This window comes from Coffea arabica, chromosome 8e (genome assembly GCF_036785885.1).
Source record: "Coffea arabica cultivar ET-39 chromosome 8e, Coffea Arabica ET-39 HiFi, whole genome shotgun sequence".
Classification (NCBI taxonomy): domain Eukaryota; kingdom Viridiplantae; phylum Streptophyta; class Magnoliopsida; order Gentianales; family Rubiaceae; genus Coffea; species Coffea arabica.
Genome location: NC_092324.1, coordinates 43476877 through 43493467, shown reverse-complemented (window position 1 = coordinate 43493467; position 16591 = coordinate 43476877). Strand labels below are relative to the sequence as shown.

At 34.7% G+C, this 16591-nt stretch overlaps 1 protein-coding gene across 1 annotated transcript; it reads left to right on the top strand.

Moving 5' to 3' along the window:
- The first annotated feature begins 1603 nt into the window (after positions 1–1603).
- On the top strand, positions 1604–4080 carry LOC113703112 (tryptophan N-monooxygenase CYP79A68-like). The gene is made up of 2 exons (XM_027224368.2): positions 1604–2602; positions 3453–4080. The coding sequence occupies exons 1-2, from the start codon at positions 1604–1606 to the stop codon at positions 4074–4076; spliced, it is 1623 nt and encodes a 540-aa protein (XP_027080169.1). The 3' UTR covers positions 4077–4080.
- Positions 4081–16591: the final 12511 nt, after the last annotated feature.

Genomic DNA, 16591 nt, shown 5'->3' with positions numbered 1-16591 from the left:
ATACAATTAGAATATACAGATAAAATAGAATATGAGTTAAACTGAATATAAACACAGATATGTTTTGAATAACCCAATAAACTAAAAGATAGAAAAGCGAATTAAAATTTGTTTTGATCATACAAATAGTCCAATAGTTAGAAACTTAAAAATTAGTATCTTTTTTCCGATAGATTACGTATTCTACTAATGATATCTTAACTTTTTATGCAAAAAATCTCTGAAAGCACTTCGTATTCATAGAGCAATTTCCTTTAGCCTAAAGAGTGCCATATTTCTTAAATTAATTTCAAATGATTCACGGTACACAAACAAATAAACAAAAATTAAAAAATTAGAGAAAGATTAAGAGAAATTAATGTAATTTTGATGTTATTTATTCCAACAAATACTACACAAAGTGCATGACTTGTGGATATAGATTTCAAAATGCTTGCAACTAGAGTTTGTGATTGTAATAACTAATAATTGTAGTAGCAATATGAAGAATTTTTAGGGTTTTTAGAAAAAAAAAATTGCTCCTAAAATGTAACAATCCAAAATAAAATTTCAAAGTTTTTCTTCTGGCTCTATTAAATATCTTGAGTAATTTTATACGAAATCTATTTCATTTGAAGGTTAATTGATTATTTGTTAAAATGTATGAGAATATAAGATGATGAAATTAATCTATACATAGTATGCATTCTAATGTTTAGTGCAGATGTAGATGTGTTGGTTTGGAAAAGTTACTTATGGGCAATATTGTTTTTCCAGACTCAGACTAATATACAACAGATGCTTTCCAAATTCCCTTGCAAAGTAACTGGTGGACAGGTCGATTAAAATTTGTATTTATCGTATATGTACCATCCAATGGATAAAACGTGAACTCAATCTCAAGCACTTACAATGGCAATGTGGTATTCTCTTCCATGCAGCTTTTCTTGATAAAATTGCTAGTGGAGTCTAAATAATAATCTTTTATCGTAAAGTAATTATCATACTAACGGTATCATAACTTCTCTTTCAAAATCCTCGATATCTCTAAAAGCACTTCATATTACCACAATAAAATTCAATTAGGTTAAAGTGTGCCATGTTTATTAAATTAGTTTAAATTAAATGGCAATTCAAATAATAACCAAAAAATAAAAATTAAAGGAAGAATAGCAAAAATCTATTTTTGATATAACTCAGTCTACCTAATATTACTCAAATTCTTACATGATTTGTAGACATAGGTTTCAAATGTTTGTAACTAGGGGTTTTTTTTTATTGCAATGAGTAGTGAAAGTAATACCAATATGGAGAGTTTATAGGGATTTTAAAAAATCTTTAGTGCTGTTGTACGTTTGTTGAGTTGAAAGAGATGCCACATGGGCAAATACGTACTATTCCTAACATCCAACTTCTGACTAAGTTCCTTGTGACACTTGTTCAACACTACTGCAATATCATAAATATTTGGCTAGCAACAAGTTTCTCCTATAAAAAGCTCGCATGATCGAACTCTTTACAAACCATCAACAAGAATTGCCTTTGCCTACACTCCATCTTAGACTGTGTAATAAGAATAAACGAACCTACACAGCCTGATAACCTTTTCATACGGTCTCAAGTCATGAATTACACTTCCGGTCTTCGTGTTGATTCAAGCTTGGGATTTACCTCAGTGTCATGGATCCCATTTTTCTCAGGATTCATGGCTTTGGTTTTGTTGGTGATATTTATGATGGACAAATGGTTAACTATTTGTCTAAAGAAAAACAAACCTCGTCGATTCCCTCTCCCTCCTGGCCCAAAATCCTTGCCTTTCTTTGGTTGCATTTTCCAAATGCTGAAAAACAGACCAACAAATCGATGGATACGCAAAGTCATGGATGATTTGAATACCGAAATCGCATGTATCCGCACTTTCGGTGTTCATATCATTCCAGTCACTTCTCCTGAGCTCGCTCGCGAGTTCTGCAAGAAACAAGACTCGATTTTCTCCAGCAGACCTGTTTTCATGTCTGCAGAACTTTGTAGTGAAGGATTCTTGACAACCGCCCTTTCACCTATGGGCGACCAGTACAAGAAAATGAAGCGAATGGTCGTTTCTAGTGTCCTCTCACCTGCTAAACACCAATGGCTTCAATGCAAGCGGGCAGAGGAAGCAGATCATTTGGTTAATTATGTCTACAATCAGTGCAAGTACAATGTCACCGGTGGGCTAGTGGACATAAGATTGGTTACGCAACACTACTGCGGAAATGTGATGAGAAAGATGATTTTCAACATAAGATTCTTCGGGAAAGGAATGGAAGATGGAGGACCAGGTGCTGAGGAAGTTGAAAATATCAATGCACTATTCAAAATCCTTGCTTATTTGTATGCATTCAGCTTATCAGATTACCTGCCCTGGATGAAGATTTTTGATTTTGATGGCCACCGAAAGATTCTTACTGAGGCCGTTGCATGTGTACGAAAGCACCAAGATCCCGAAATTGAAAAAAGGATTAAAATGTGGGAGAGTGGCGTGAAAAATGAGGAAGAAGACCTTCTGGATGTCCTAATCAGGCTCAAAGATAGCAACGGCAGACCCCTCTTAACAACTGAGGAGATCAGAGCACAAATTACTGTAAGGGATCCTCTATCCTGCTGCATGGTTACATAAACAATTTCTTAAACAAACTTTAGCTCCTTATCAGCTAGTGCCCTTTCACATAAGTAATTATTTTCTAATTTCAAAAGTTATACGTAACACTTCTGTACTATGGACTAAACTGCCACATTTTTATTTCAAGACCCTATGAAAATGGTGAAAAAATAAATGCTCGTCTCACACCTTAAAAAAAAAAAATCATGCCATCAGAGTCCATAATTAAATTGAAATTTTTGGAAGCTGAGATGCAGATTTTCTTTCAAAAAGAAAAAGAAAAAAGAGTAGGAGATATTAATAGTTCAAGAAAGAAAAAAGAGTGTGTATAATTTGTGTGTGAAGGAAATGTGTTGTGGAATAGTTGCGGGGGGAATTCTACTTGAAAACCTGAACAGTTAAAAACAGTAACAATTTGGAGATTCTACTAGCATGTGTCCGCCAAACGTGGATAGACTAACAGAAGAATAAAATCAATCGTAGTGACCATAAAATCCAGCATGCAGAATCAAAGCTGTGGAAACATTCAGCTGAACCATGTCCACGTCAAATGACGTACAAAAGGTGACATAAGATGATTGTTCGCTCAGGTTTTAGTGATATGGTTTATGTGTGCTAATGCCCATCAGCCACGCTCTGACAATATTAAAAAATAATTTGCCCAAATTTGTTGATTAGCAGAACTTAGAAAAGGATGGAATCTCAATGAGTCTTAATCACCACCAAAATGAAACTTGAAATATGGTGTTGTTGTACGGTCAGTTGGTTACTGAATTTGGTTAAAAAGGATTAGTATTAGTTTTCACGTTAACTCTACGATGATGCTCCACAGGAACTAATGTTTGCGACAGTCGACAATCCATCAAATGCTGTGGAATGGGCATTAGCAGAGATGCTAAATCAACCCGAAATTCTTCAAAAAGCCACAGAAGAGCTAGATGCCGTGGTTGGGAAGGATAGGCTTGTTCATGAATCTGACCTTCCGAGGCTGAAATATGTGAAGGCCTGCGTAAAAGAGTCCTTGCGGCTCCATCCGTTTGCACCCTTTAATGTTCCTCATGTATCCACTCAGGACACCGTTGTTGGTGGCTACTTCATTCCGAAAGGTAGCCATGTTATCCTGAGCCGTCCAGGACTTAGCCGTAATCCTCGAATCTGGGAGGATCCGCTGATGTACATGCCTGAGCGCCACATGAAGGACATGGATGATGCTAGAATGGATCTCAACGATCCAGAATTAAATATGTTTTCCTTCAGCACCGGAAGGCGTGGATGTCCAGGAGTCCTTTTGGGCTCTACACTCACTGTGATGTTGCTGGCCAGACTTCTTCAATGCTTTAGCTGGAAGATTCCATCAGGTCTTTCCCAGATTGATTTAGCAGAGTGCGAGGATGCTGGCGTCCTGGCCAAACCTCTCGTTGCAGTTGCTGAACCACGATTCCCACAGCCCAACTAGGATGATGCCTTCTCAACGATTTACATTATTAGTGTCATGTTTTCACTTTTCGGATGTTACAAAATAAGTGTCACATCTAAAATCATTAAATGCTTTCCCTTTTTGTTATTTAAAGATGCAACTTTTACAATTCCTAATGAACTTCTACTTGACAATTCTGCACAAATTCTTGCTTGACTTGTGACATAAAATCCAAATATTCGTAATCGAGGTTTCTGATTGCAACAACTACTGATGGTAACTTCCACTATAAAGAGTTTTTTTAATGAAATTTTACCTTGTCGTGTCTTTCCTTTCTATTAAAATCTAACAATCCAATAACAAAGTCTAGAGTCGACTTCAGAATATCACCTAGAAAATAAAGTTTTTGTCTAACAGTTTGGCTCAGAACTACTACAAGTTGTTATGTATTTCTAAAATAGTGTGATTGGCATATCGATTTCTTCAGGCCATTTTGCTCTGAAAATAAGATTTTTACCATTGTTACAAGGAAATAATATGCTCTAAAACTTGTTATAATGTACGTTTCTCCTTTTTCAGCACAAACATCCTCGAAAAGAAATTAGTTACTGCTTTTAAAATAATTATATGTCCAACAAGTTATCTGGTACCAAAAACATATGCATAAATGTCCTCGTTTTTCTAAAAATCCCACCTCTCATAAATCTTCCCCCAAGCATAGGTCCTTTCTTGGTCCATATATCCGCCTGACTGGTTCAATGCACCAAGTTGAAGGGAGCCATATAACTGTGACCTTCCGGAGCTTAATAATTAATTTTGCTGTACTACTTTCTATGTCGTGGACAGCCATCAAAATTCGGTTAACTGGTGAATTTCAATCACCACTTTTTAATATAGTCTGAAAAACATCAATTACGATACTGTGTAATAAGTTGTTTCAAACTGCCATAATCAAACCGGGTGCGGTACTGTATATATAATTGCCATGCATATATGCCTCTATTAATATACTAAAACAGGTGTAAGTAATATATTGTAATTGGTTGTTATCAAAGACTCTTTGTAGCAGCCTTCAAGAAAGCAAGGGAATAGTTCACGTTGAAAATAGTTTTTAAACCAAGTATTTAAGCAAGTAGTTCATTTGGCAATTATTTATGTCACATGTAATGTAACATAATCTAGTACTAGTCATCTAGAAGGTAAGTAATATCTTTGGATGTGCATTTTGATCACTCTTCCTTTGCAAGGAGATAATGTGAGATATTACAAGTTCTTAGTTTATGTTAATTAATTAATTAATTAGGATTAATTTCAGCATCTGTCCATCGGGTGCCCTGTGGATACTCGTTAAGATATATTTCAGATGTCATATTTTTGGAATTATAAAATTAATTAGGGAAAGAAAATAAAAAACAAAGGACGATAGGTAAGATTAAATAAGGAAAATATATAAATATAAGGTAGGGTAATAATTGTTAGTATGCATGCCCATTAGAAAATCTCTTAATTTTATATACACTATGATAATGTATATATTAGTGGTATGGATAAATGTGCATAATCTCAATTTAGTTGAATTTAAACTTTCATTTTGACACATGTAATATGCATCCATGTTTGTTGGCGCATACACTATTAGATATACAAGATTAATCCCATTAACAATTACATTACATAGTACACGTTGCATTAATAGATACAAATATGAAACTTATATTAGTAATTAGTATAGACAAACTCAAAGGTATTGCCGGTTGACTGGATTCCTCAACGAACATTGTCTTGTTCTATTTGGGGTTACAGTAACCAAATAGTCTTTGTTGTTCAACTATAATATCTTTGAGTTTGCGTATATTCGGAAGCGTGACTCAAGAGCATGTGGACTAGGATCAACAACGGAAAGACAGCTTCCGCAAGCAACAACTTTTCTTCATTTTCTTGTTGTATTATATATATTCACTGTATTCGATTAGCTGTTTTTTGGGGTGTTTTGGAAAAACTTTGCTGTAGCAGAGTTTTTAGAGTATAATTTGGAATATTTTTAGAAAATATTTTGAAATATTTAAGAGTAGAAGAGTTTCTAGAATATATTTTGAGATATTTTTTAAAATTTTAAAAAAATTTAAATTAATTTTTAGATTACCTTTTAGAGTACATTTTAAAAATTTTTATTGTATTTGAAAAACTAGTTTTTAAAAAACATTTCAAAAACAGGGGATCCAAACAGCAACAACTTTTATTATTTTTTTTAAAGGCAACTAGTTAATCTTGTATTGATCAAAACAGAATGTTCACACTTGAGGGAAAGCCTCAGTAATTCATTAAATCTAAACCATACACAACAACCGAAGGCAAAAAAAAGAAAACCGAAGGCAAGTTTGCAAGCAAACAGAATTATAACTGGCGGTGAGCTCTTTAACCAAAGGGTAGATGCAAGTGGTGCACAGTACAGGACAATGAGCCATGCTTAAAAGGGCGTGAAATATGAAAATTGCGCATGACACCATACATGTTGCGGGCTTTGAAAAGAAATGGCGTGAGCAAATAGCACATTGTCTTTTTTTTTTTTTTAACATAAGTATTTTATTTATTTTAAGAAAATTTTGACAGAGTTTCCCCTTATAAATAGACGAAACTCTCTGCCAACAAACCAAATTTCAAGAAAAAATATGACATGCTATCAAGCAACTGGTAAGAGTGCACCATCTACTATTCATGCGAATTTCCCCTCGCATCTGTATTGGAATTGCCCTTCCCTGACTAGGCCAGTTACTCAGACGATTTTTCAAGAAATCGGAGAGAGGGAAGACCTAATTTATCCAACAAATAGCACATTGTCTATTTGCAAGATGTTTGACATTCAAATTTTTGTTTTGGTAGAGGAAATGGATACTAATATATAAAGTAAGATATGCAGTTTTAGTTCTCAAAATATTTGGCTTGTGTAATATTTCGATAAAAAAAATTATTGTCCAAAAAGCTTTTGATTTAAAAAAAAAAAAAGGACAATTGACGGAAAATAAACAATGGCTAATGATATGTGTGGATATGTATGGAAAACAAAATTTCTCTGTCCCATAAACGGTAGCAATCCTTTCTTTCCTTCATCTTGCAAGCACCAAATCTCCCATTTTATATTCAAGTGTCTCGTCTTTCCACCTATTCTCGTATGCTTGCTTATCTATCCCTTCTCTCACCCCCTCCTTTTAATCCTACAGCCTAACCACTCTCTCAGTTATAAATCGCCCTCCTTAATCTCACATTTTAACTCATCTTAAACCTTTTTCCGAACCATTGTATCACTTTCTAGATATTTTTGACCAAATTCAAGGATGAAATCATGATTTGTAGAATATTAAACCAAGTTTGTTGGTTAGACATATTTGCTGGCCATATGGCATTAGCTTATTAGTTAATAATGTTAATAACATTGTTAGTTTATAGATGGAGTCACACGAGATTACTTCCATTAAGGTATAGCACTAGTAATTGTGCAAGTGCACAAAGCACAAGAAGTGTATTAGATATGGATATATAGCCTCTGCGTCATTGTAAATGATGGAATCAGAAGCTTCTATTAGTGTGAAAAAAGAAAAGCCACGCTGCCGCGTCATGTGAATAGTTGAGAAAAATTTCTCTTTGCCTCTATTTTGTTGTTCTTGAATATTTTTCTATGGATTTATAATTTGTTACTAAAGAGTAGTATCAGAGTTACGGTAGATTGAAGTTTTTTTTTTTTTTGGGGCAAAGCCCCAAATTGGGGTCGGGATGCCATCCCTTAATTTATTTATATCGAGAAAGAGTACAGCGAATTGGAGGGGGGCCAAACCTGACCTCTGTTAAAATAAAAGAGACAGTTAAGGTAATACGCACATATGAAAAAAAAACTGCTATTCTAAACACATAACAGATGAATTAAAAGAAATCATCCACATGAGGGTGCCCCACAATTGTGGGATTTTGAGTGAGCATGGGAATTTGGTTTAACATCTTGACGTGTTTGCATTGTTTTACCTGTTTTTGAGAGCTGCTTCCTCGCTTTCTTTGAAATAACTTGGGTAAAATGCTCTTGAACTAGGTTCTGGTCTTGATCTCTGTTTTTATCGTGTTGTGAGTCATCTTCTTTTTCTTCATTTTTGTCATCCTTGCATATTGGTCTTAAATGACGAAAGGGCTTTTGATACATGAGGGGGATCTTACCATGTATTTTCTCCCATTTAACCTCTTCGAACACATCTTTAAATTGTGGCACATCTTTAATATGTGGCTTTTGAGGCATAGAGGATTTCGTTTCTGTTCTTGTACTTGTACCCACAAAGGGTGTGTCTCCAACTGACACAACATCACGTGGATCATGAATTGGGTCTACCTTCGCGAGCACACCGTTTGGCACATCAGACGTAATTCCAGTACTTTGCTGTGAGGAGTCGCCAGTCTCCATCGCCTTCTCTTTCGATGCAGCCTCTGTGGATGCACCATTTGCTAGTTGAATGGAATGGTCATCCTCAGACTCTGGATCAGTGAATTCCCCATCATGAAGTGGATTCGAAGTCGAAGTCTGCAGCCCCCCAACTGCTCTATGCTCCAGCTCCACAACCCGATCTGCGACAATAGCAGACTTTGCAGCTTCTCCCTTATGGCTTTGCCCAATATTCGGTTGGAGATCATCAGGATTAATAGTATCCAAAATAAAATGCGAATTATTCCCTAAAATGGCAGCCTCCGAAATTGTCTGAACATGAGCCTCGACTGTCACACCCAACTTAACCTTCTTTGGAGCATAAATCTGTGCTAGTTCACGATCGTTTACTGTTCTGTCAGCCTTCGAAGGATGAAGAGTAGGATTTTTTTTAAAACATTGATCTTGAGTATGCCCAATCTTTGCACAATGATGGCAGAATTCTAGCCAAAACTCATAATCAATTTTTTGCCATGCACCCTTAGAGTCATCACCAATCCAAATACGTCGAGTAGGCGCCTTCGATACATCTAACTCAATTAACACTCTAGCTACGGATGGCCTACGAAAATCTGAAGTTGCAGCATCAACCTTCAATGGCCTCCCAAAGAGCGATGCAATCTTATTCAAATACTTCATATTAAAGAACGGAAGAGGAAGCTCAGGAAAAGATACCCAGATAGGAGCAATTGATGCTTCATGATTTGCCTTGAAATCGATAGTCCATTTGGAGATGGTCATGGGAAAATTCTGCACGAACCATGATCTTCGGACAAAAAGACGCATGTAATCCTCTTCCAGACATGGCTGAAAAAACACATGATTGTTATCTAGTAAACCAACTGGGCAATCCCCTTTCAATCCAAGTGAAACAACAAATTTTCTGATAAGCTCCATAGGAGGCCTGCTATACGCAAACCTGCCCACAAGAAAATTCTTAAATGGTTCAGAAAGAGTTAAAATTTCTTTGCGAGATATCAAAAGTGCCGGCTCCCCACGAAAGGTTGAAAGCTGGCCAAAATCTGGAATAATGTCAATGCATGACGAAGCAGCTGCGTTGCCTGTTAAAGCAGCAGCAAAAGACTTCACCACAGGAGGTTTTCCTGCCACCCCTAAGGGCGGATCGGACGTCGTAGCCGCGCCGGCCATAGAGAAGCACTTGTGGCAGTTGAAGCTTCAAGAGCGGATAACGGAGGAAGAGTTTCTTTTTCACTTGGACATTTTGTCAAACATGTGGTAGGCCTGATTTTAGCTCACATGTCTCTTGAACTTTGGCCGAATGTAAATCCCAAAATTTTTTTGCCAACAATCAAAGGATGAAAAGAAAAAACAATGGATGATAAGAAGAAGCTCTGTTAGTTGTTCAAAAGAGGCAAAATCAGTGTTTTAGATAGGTAGATCTGAAAGACAGAGACGTAGGCATGTGTTCCCTTCTTCCTCTCTTTGGTTTATCAAAGCTGGATTTAACTCACAATTTTGAATTAAAAAAAAAATCGGTAGATTGAAGTATGACAAACCCTAACCCCAATATTATTTGTTCTGTCCAAAAACTCAAAACAAATGTGGAGTTTCATTTTTGGCAGAAACAAATGGTAACCTATCTCAAGGCATGTAAATCACATCGATATATTGAATCTGCACTTGCCTAAGATACTAGTGAGGATGATAAGGCGAAAGAAAATTTGGCTTTGGCACAAATTCATCAAGCAATTGATATGTCAGTTTTTGGAAAAATTGCTACGGCTGATACGGCAAAAGAGGCTTGGGATATATTGGAAAAAAATAGAAAGGGATTGACAAGGTCCTACAAAATAATTTGATCATGTTGAAGAGGAAATTTGAACTTGTGATGATAGAGAAATCCGAATCCATTGAATCCTATTTTTCTCGTTTGTCAGATATTAAAAACGAGATGAAACTCAATCAGTATAATCTTCTTGACAGAATATTTGTTGAGAAAGTTCTTAATACCCTACCCATGAAATTCGATCATGTGGTAGATATAATTCAGGAAACGAAAGATTTGGACGATTTGAATATTGAAGATTTGCATGGGTTATTAATTCTACATGAACAAAGAATTAATGAAAAATTGGAGGATACCCCGGAGAAGGATACAGTAGAGAAGGCGTTGCAGGTGTAGTTGAATTTGAGAGGCAATAATAATCTCAGGGAGCAATGCAAATTCAGTCAAAGGAGCAAAAGTGGTTACAATAACAGAAGTGACCATGGCAATAATAATTGAGGCCGAGGAAGTACATCAAATCCTGGATACGGTAGAGGTAATAATTTCAATTTTAGAGGTGGTCCTGGTAGAGGCAGAGGTGGTAATTTTAACAGAGGAAATAATTTTAATCAAAATAATTTTCAGAATAATTTTGGACAAAGAGTTCAATGTTATAATTGTGAAAAATTGGGCCATAAACAATTTGAATGTAGATTTGGAGAAAATGTAGATAGAAATTTTCAAGTTAATGTGGTTGACATTCAGGTACAAGATAATAATAAAAAATCTGAAACTTATTATTAGCATGTAATACTATTGATGTGGTTGATAAAAATAAATGGTACTTGGATACGGGTTGTAGTAATCATATGTCTGGCAAGAAAGAATTATTTGTTGAGCTTGATGAATCTGTCCGTAGTGAAGTTAAATTTGGGAATTGATAAGTAGATATTTTACGTGTTTTAAGTGTGTTTCATTAGTTAGTTTTGGTGTATTTTAACTACTTTTATAGCTAATTAACTAGGATTCTAGTGAAAATATGCATTTTATGGTTTAAGTGTGAAAAAATGCATTTCTATGGATTTTTATGGTGAAAACTTCATGTTTTTGTAGGTTTAAGGATTCAATCATCAAATGGAGTGTATTGAGAAGATAATTGGATGATTGATGATGGTTTAAGGTGATAAAAAGAAGACATGAAGTGCAAGAGAAGAAATGCAATCAAGAATAAAAGGAAGCAAGTTTCACAGCTTTGACACCTTGTGGTATTTTGGCTATATCTTGAGCTAAAAGCATTGGATTGAGGTGATTTTTATACCATTTTGAAGCTAATAGATAGATCTACATTTGGTATGAAAACATCAAAATCCAGTTCAGTTGTCTTTATTGTCAAAAAATCAGAATATAGAAGCACAAATTCTGTGGTTGTAAGCTGGAACAGATCTCTGACCAGTCTTTGGTATTTTGGTCATATCTTGGTCCACAGAGCTCCAAATTGGTTGATTCTTTAGGCATTGGAAAGCTAACTCAAAGAGCTACAACTTTCATGTTTTGTACAAAAGCTAGTTTGGCCTCCATCATCAAGAAAATAGCAGTTGAAGTAGTGAAGAAGTGAAAACACTCAATAAAAAAGTGGGTTGTATTCGCGTATTATCAAGTTGCGTTTTGTAGCCTGACTTTTGCAACTTGCTCATCAACCTGCCTTGCTTTCACACAACTTTTCAACTCAATTCCAACTATCAATCTCGGTTGTATCTGATCAAGAAAAGGTTGGAAAGTTGGAAAGACAACTAATGGAAGATTCAAGAGTCAAAAATCACAACTTTAACAACTCTTCTTGACCTTGAATTCCTCTATATATAGGAGCCTTTGGAGACCATTTTCATAACTTTGGAAGGCTAGAGAAACTCACTAAAAATGTAGTTTTTACTAGAGTTTCCTTAGTTCATTAGTTATGGTAGTATAGAGTAGTTAGTGTAGTTTTTCCTTCTTGTACTTATAGTTGGATTTAGATGAAGATTGGAGGAGCAAAGATGGAGAGTTTGAAGCTCATGTGACAAGGGTGACATCTCTCCTTTCACTTTCTCTTTTGTATTTAAATTCATGTTTAACTATAATATAAGTTTGGATCTTATTTTCATGTTTTGCTAAAGTTTATGCCTAGAGTTATGGTTGAACTTGTTGTATCTTGTTAGTGATGTTTACTTGATTATGTGATGATATTATTTTGAGCAAGTTATTTATCACTTTTGCTTATCTAATCATGATTAACCGGCCATTAATTGTGATAATCTTAAGGTGTTAAATTTGCAATGAGAATTCGAATTTAACACTAGTTCAAGAAAGTGATAAACCTAGGGAGTTCACTCACGAGAGTAAAGGAGCACCTATGTGGCTTTAGTGACTTGTTTCATATAATTTCATAGAAGAAATGAACTTGTAGTTAATTCATAACCACGAGAGTAGGTGTGGCTTAGCTATAAGTATAGTTGATTCACTACGAGAGTAGGTTTCACATAATTAGGAAATTATGTCATAACTAGCCAAGATAATAGCATTCACTTAACCGGTAACTTCATTTGCAAGAGTAGTAAGGAATTCCATATCTCTAGGAGCTTTCTAGTGCTAGTTTCATTACATTTATATGTTTATGGTAGTCTAGATAATAAAGGAGTTCGAAAACCACCGATAATTGTAATCTTCTCTGTGGGATCGACCCTTAATACCCTATACTCGCTCACGATTTTATACTTGCGATAAATCGCGTGTGGGGTATTTAGGAGTTTATAAATCTAAAATTTGATTGTGGATGAGCAAATTATATATGTGTACCCCGCACACATCAAGTTTTTGGCGCCGTTGCTGGGGAAGATTTGTCAATATCGGTACTAAGAACAATTTTATTAATTTAGACAATTTTACTTGCTTTTTGTTGTTTTTGTTGTGTCTAGTATCTTGTTGTTTTTGTTTGTGAGTTGAGTCACTTATTCTTCTTGACTAAACTTGTTTTTGAGTTATTTTGAAACCATGTTTAGGGGCTCAAGGAGAGTAGAATATATGAGCGGAAAATGCTTGAAAAATGGAAGATCGGCAACGAATGGTTACTGCATGCAAAGATTCTTGGATAGAGGTAACCAAGAAATTACCGAAGGTATGTCATTTGAAAATGGTTTAAAGTGCTTAAAGACTACACTTGATGTTATAACGTTACAAATTCAAATGGATGCCATTATACATGAAATTGAGCAAAAGAGGAATGTTAACACTTTTAATTCTTATCATATGATTTGTACTTGTGTGGAAGTTATCATGCTACTAATACATGTAGACAAGCACAAAATATGGATTATTATATGAATTAGGGCATTACAATCCTTGTTTTGATCAATATGGTGCTAATTGGGATAATTCTTATGCTTATGGTTGGGATAATCGATATGCATATAGTGATTCTCCATATTTTTATGATTATCCACCCGAATGTGTCCATTATGAATCAAAGCCATCTTGGGAATTGGCAATAGAAAGGTTAGTTAATGCACATTCACCTTTGGAATTAGAAAGTGAACCATTAGCTAACGATTCTAAGCCATATTGGGAGTTAGCTGTAGAAAAGCTAGCTAATGCGACTTCCGATCGTTTTGATAGGGTTGAGGAAAGGTTAGATAAATTAACTTTTCACTTTGGTAAAATACAAGAACAATTGCATGTTTTGTGTGAAGTTATTTCTTTTAATAATATGCAAATTGACCCTAACATGAATGGTGAGTTTGTTGCAAGTGAAAATGGATTATGTTTTGATCAAAATGATGAATCCAATTTGAGTTTCAATGAGAAAATGTCCATTTCACATGATAGTACCTTTGAAACTATCTTTGACCCTCAAGAGATGAGTTTTAATGACTCATTTTTCACCCCTCTTGAGGAATGTATAGATAGTATAGGTTTTAAAGGTATTATTGCCTAAGAAGGTCAAGCGGACGTTCCTTTGGTGAGTTCTCAAGTTATTCGCATTCAAAGTAATATCTATGAAACACTTGAGTTAGGTAAGTTATTTCCACCTCTCATATCATTAGCACAGGTGGCTCTAGTTATTAAGCCACCTTTTAATGATCCACTACGTCCTTTAATGGTGGATTATTCATTAACTAAGCCTCTTTGAGAAATGAGGCAAAATAGTCAAGCCAACGACTATAAACAAAAGCGCTTGTTGGGAGGCAACCCAATGTTTTTGTACTTTATGTTAATTTTATGTGATTTTATATTTAAATTATGTGGTTGAGTTATTTTATTGTTTTTCATTTGTAGGTATTGAAAATAGAAGCAAAAGTGACCAAATAAGGTGAAAAATGCGAAATTCAATCAAGGAACTCAACCCCTTGATTTATGTTAAAGGTGTATTTGATCCGTTAAAAAGTGGTAAAATGCATGTTTTGATCATTTTACATGTGCGTGCAATGATACTTTTGGTAAAAGAATGATCTATGATGCATTTTGAGTAATTGGGGTAACATGTGTAATTTTTCAAAGTTGGCATTTCTGCAAAAAAATTGCAATAGAAAACGTGGATGAATTGAAAACGCTCCATTGAGCCACGTTTTCAATTCTGTAATTTTTGTACAGAAAACGTGACTTGAAAACCCTCCATCAAGCCACGTTTTGAAAATGCGGCATTAAGCCACATTTTGAAAAAACTCCATCAAGTCGCGTTTTACATGAGCCACGTTTTCAATTTTGCACTTTTTGCACAGAAAACGGACTTGAAAACGCTCCATCAAGCCACGTTTTCAGTTCTGCCCCAGAATCAAGAAAACGCGCCTTACACAAAACGCTGCTCGAAGGAGCGTTTTGTCGAGTAGCGTTTTCCCTTCTTGTCCGAATGCTGAAAACCCGACATTCTTGTACATTCTTCTTCTTTGCCTCATGTATTTTATTATACCTTGCATAGTTTATTGTGTATTTTCTATAGGTACATCACTAAGACAAAGGCATAGGAGTTACAGATCACCGTTATATGTTTATGAATGCCTTTGTTATCACCTTTGTTTCTCGTTTTCAATTTTTAGGTTTATATCACTAATGATTATCCAATGGAACTCATGAAGCGTTGGAGATACCAAACAATGGATCTTGAAACTTCATCTTCGGGCATTTCAATCATAACAATAGGGGAGTATTACTTTCTTTATCTTGATTTCCCTTTTACACGTTGAGGACAATGTACGTGTTAAGTGTGGGGGAGAGATTTGAGATTATATGCATTGTATGTGATTGACTTGTTGGTTGTAAATATTGGACTTTTGCTTTATCTTGGGTCAAAATTTTTTCAAAATTGCAAATTTGCCCCAAAAAGTTTCAAATTTTTTCAATTTTATCCAAGAGGTAATAAGTTCCATACCATTAGTAGTTCAAATTCCTTCTGCTTTTGAGGTAAATATATGTGACTTGAAACCTTTTTTTCTAATTTAACTTGGAAATGACTATTATGTGATTATAATTTGTGCATTTATAGGAAAGTATATCTTGTAAAGTGGAGAAAATTATGCTTATATTTTGCAAATTTAATGAAATTTCTTCTTTTTATTTGATTTTATAAGTTAAGTGATAAATATGGTCAATAATTGCAATATTCTTCTCATGATTATTCTTTTGAGGGACTAATTATTATATTTACTTAAAAAAAAGAGAAAATAAAATGAAAACAAAAAAAAAAGAAAAAAAAAGAATAAGAGTTGTTCTACTCCAATGATTCTTGTGTTTAGTAACCGGGAGTTTTCATCTACAAATGTCGACTTTCACGTCAAACGGTACTTGAATTGAGTGTATGCAAAGCAACTTGAGTATGTGAAGTGTTGAGTAACCGGCGGTTTTCATCTAAAAATATCGATCTTCGTGTCAAAAGACACTTTCATAACTTAAGTATATATTTAGCTATATTATATAAATAAATTCCTCTTTAAGTTTAATAAGAAGATGATCATGAGTTTAGGAAGTATTTTATTGACCATATGAGTTACTTGCTTGTAAAATTGGGTAAGGATGAGAAATTGACTTGAATCTGTTATGATGGCGGTATAATTGGCTCTCCTTTACTTGATATTATGAGTACTTGAGGATTAATGATTGATTGCATAATAGTTATTTACCTTGTTTTTGAGGAAATGAAGTTGATAATGCACATATGTTTATTTTCAAAATGTTAGATCATTGTTGGTTTGTATTTCTTATTACTTGAGGACAAGCAATGGTTCAAGTATGGAGGTATTTGACAAGCAGATATTTTACGTGTTTTAATTGTGTTTCATTAGTTAGTTTTGGTATGTTTTAACTATTTTTACAGCTAATTAACTAGGATTCTAGTGAAAATAT

What these genes read in the sequence shown, in the direction of transcription:
- LOC113703112 (XM_027224368.2), top strand. Translation starts at nt 1,604, where the DNA reads ATGAATTACACTTCCGGTCTTCGTGTTGATTCAAGCTTGGGATTTACC. An exon ending in AGATCAGAGCACAAATTACT is followed by an intron (nt 2,603 to 3,452) that starts GTAAGGGATCCT and finishes GATGCTCCACAG; the next exon opens with GAACTAATGTTTGCGACAGT.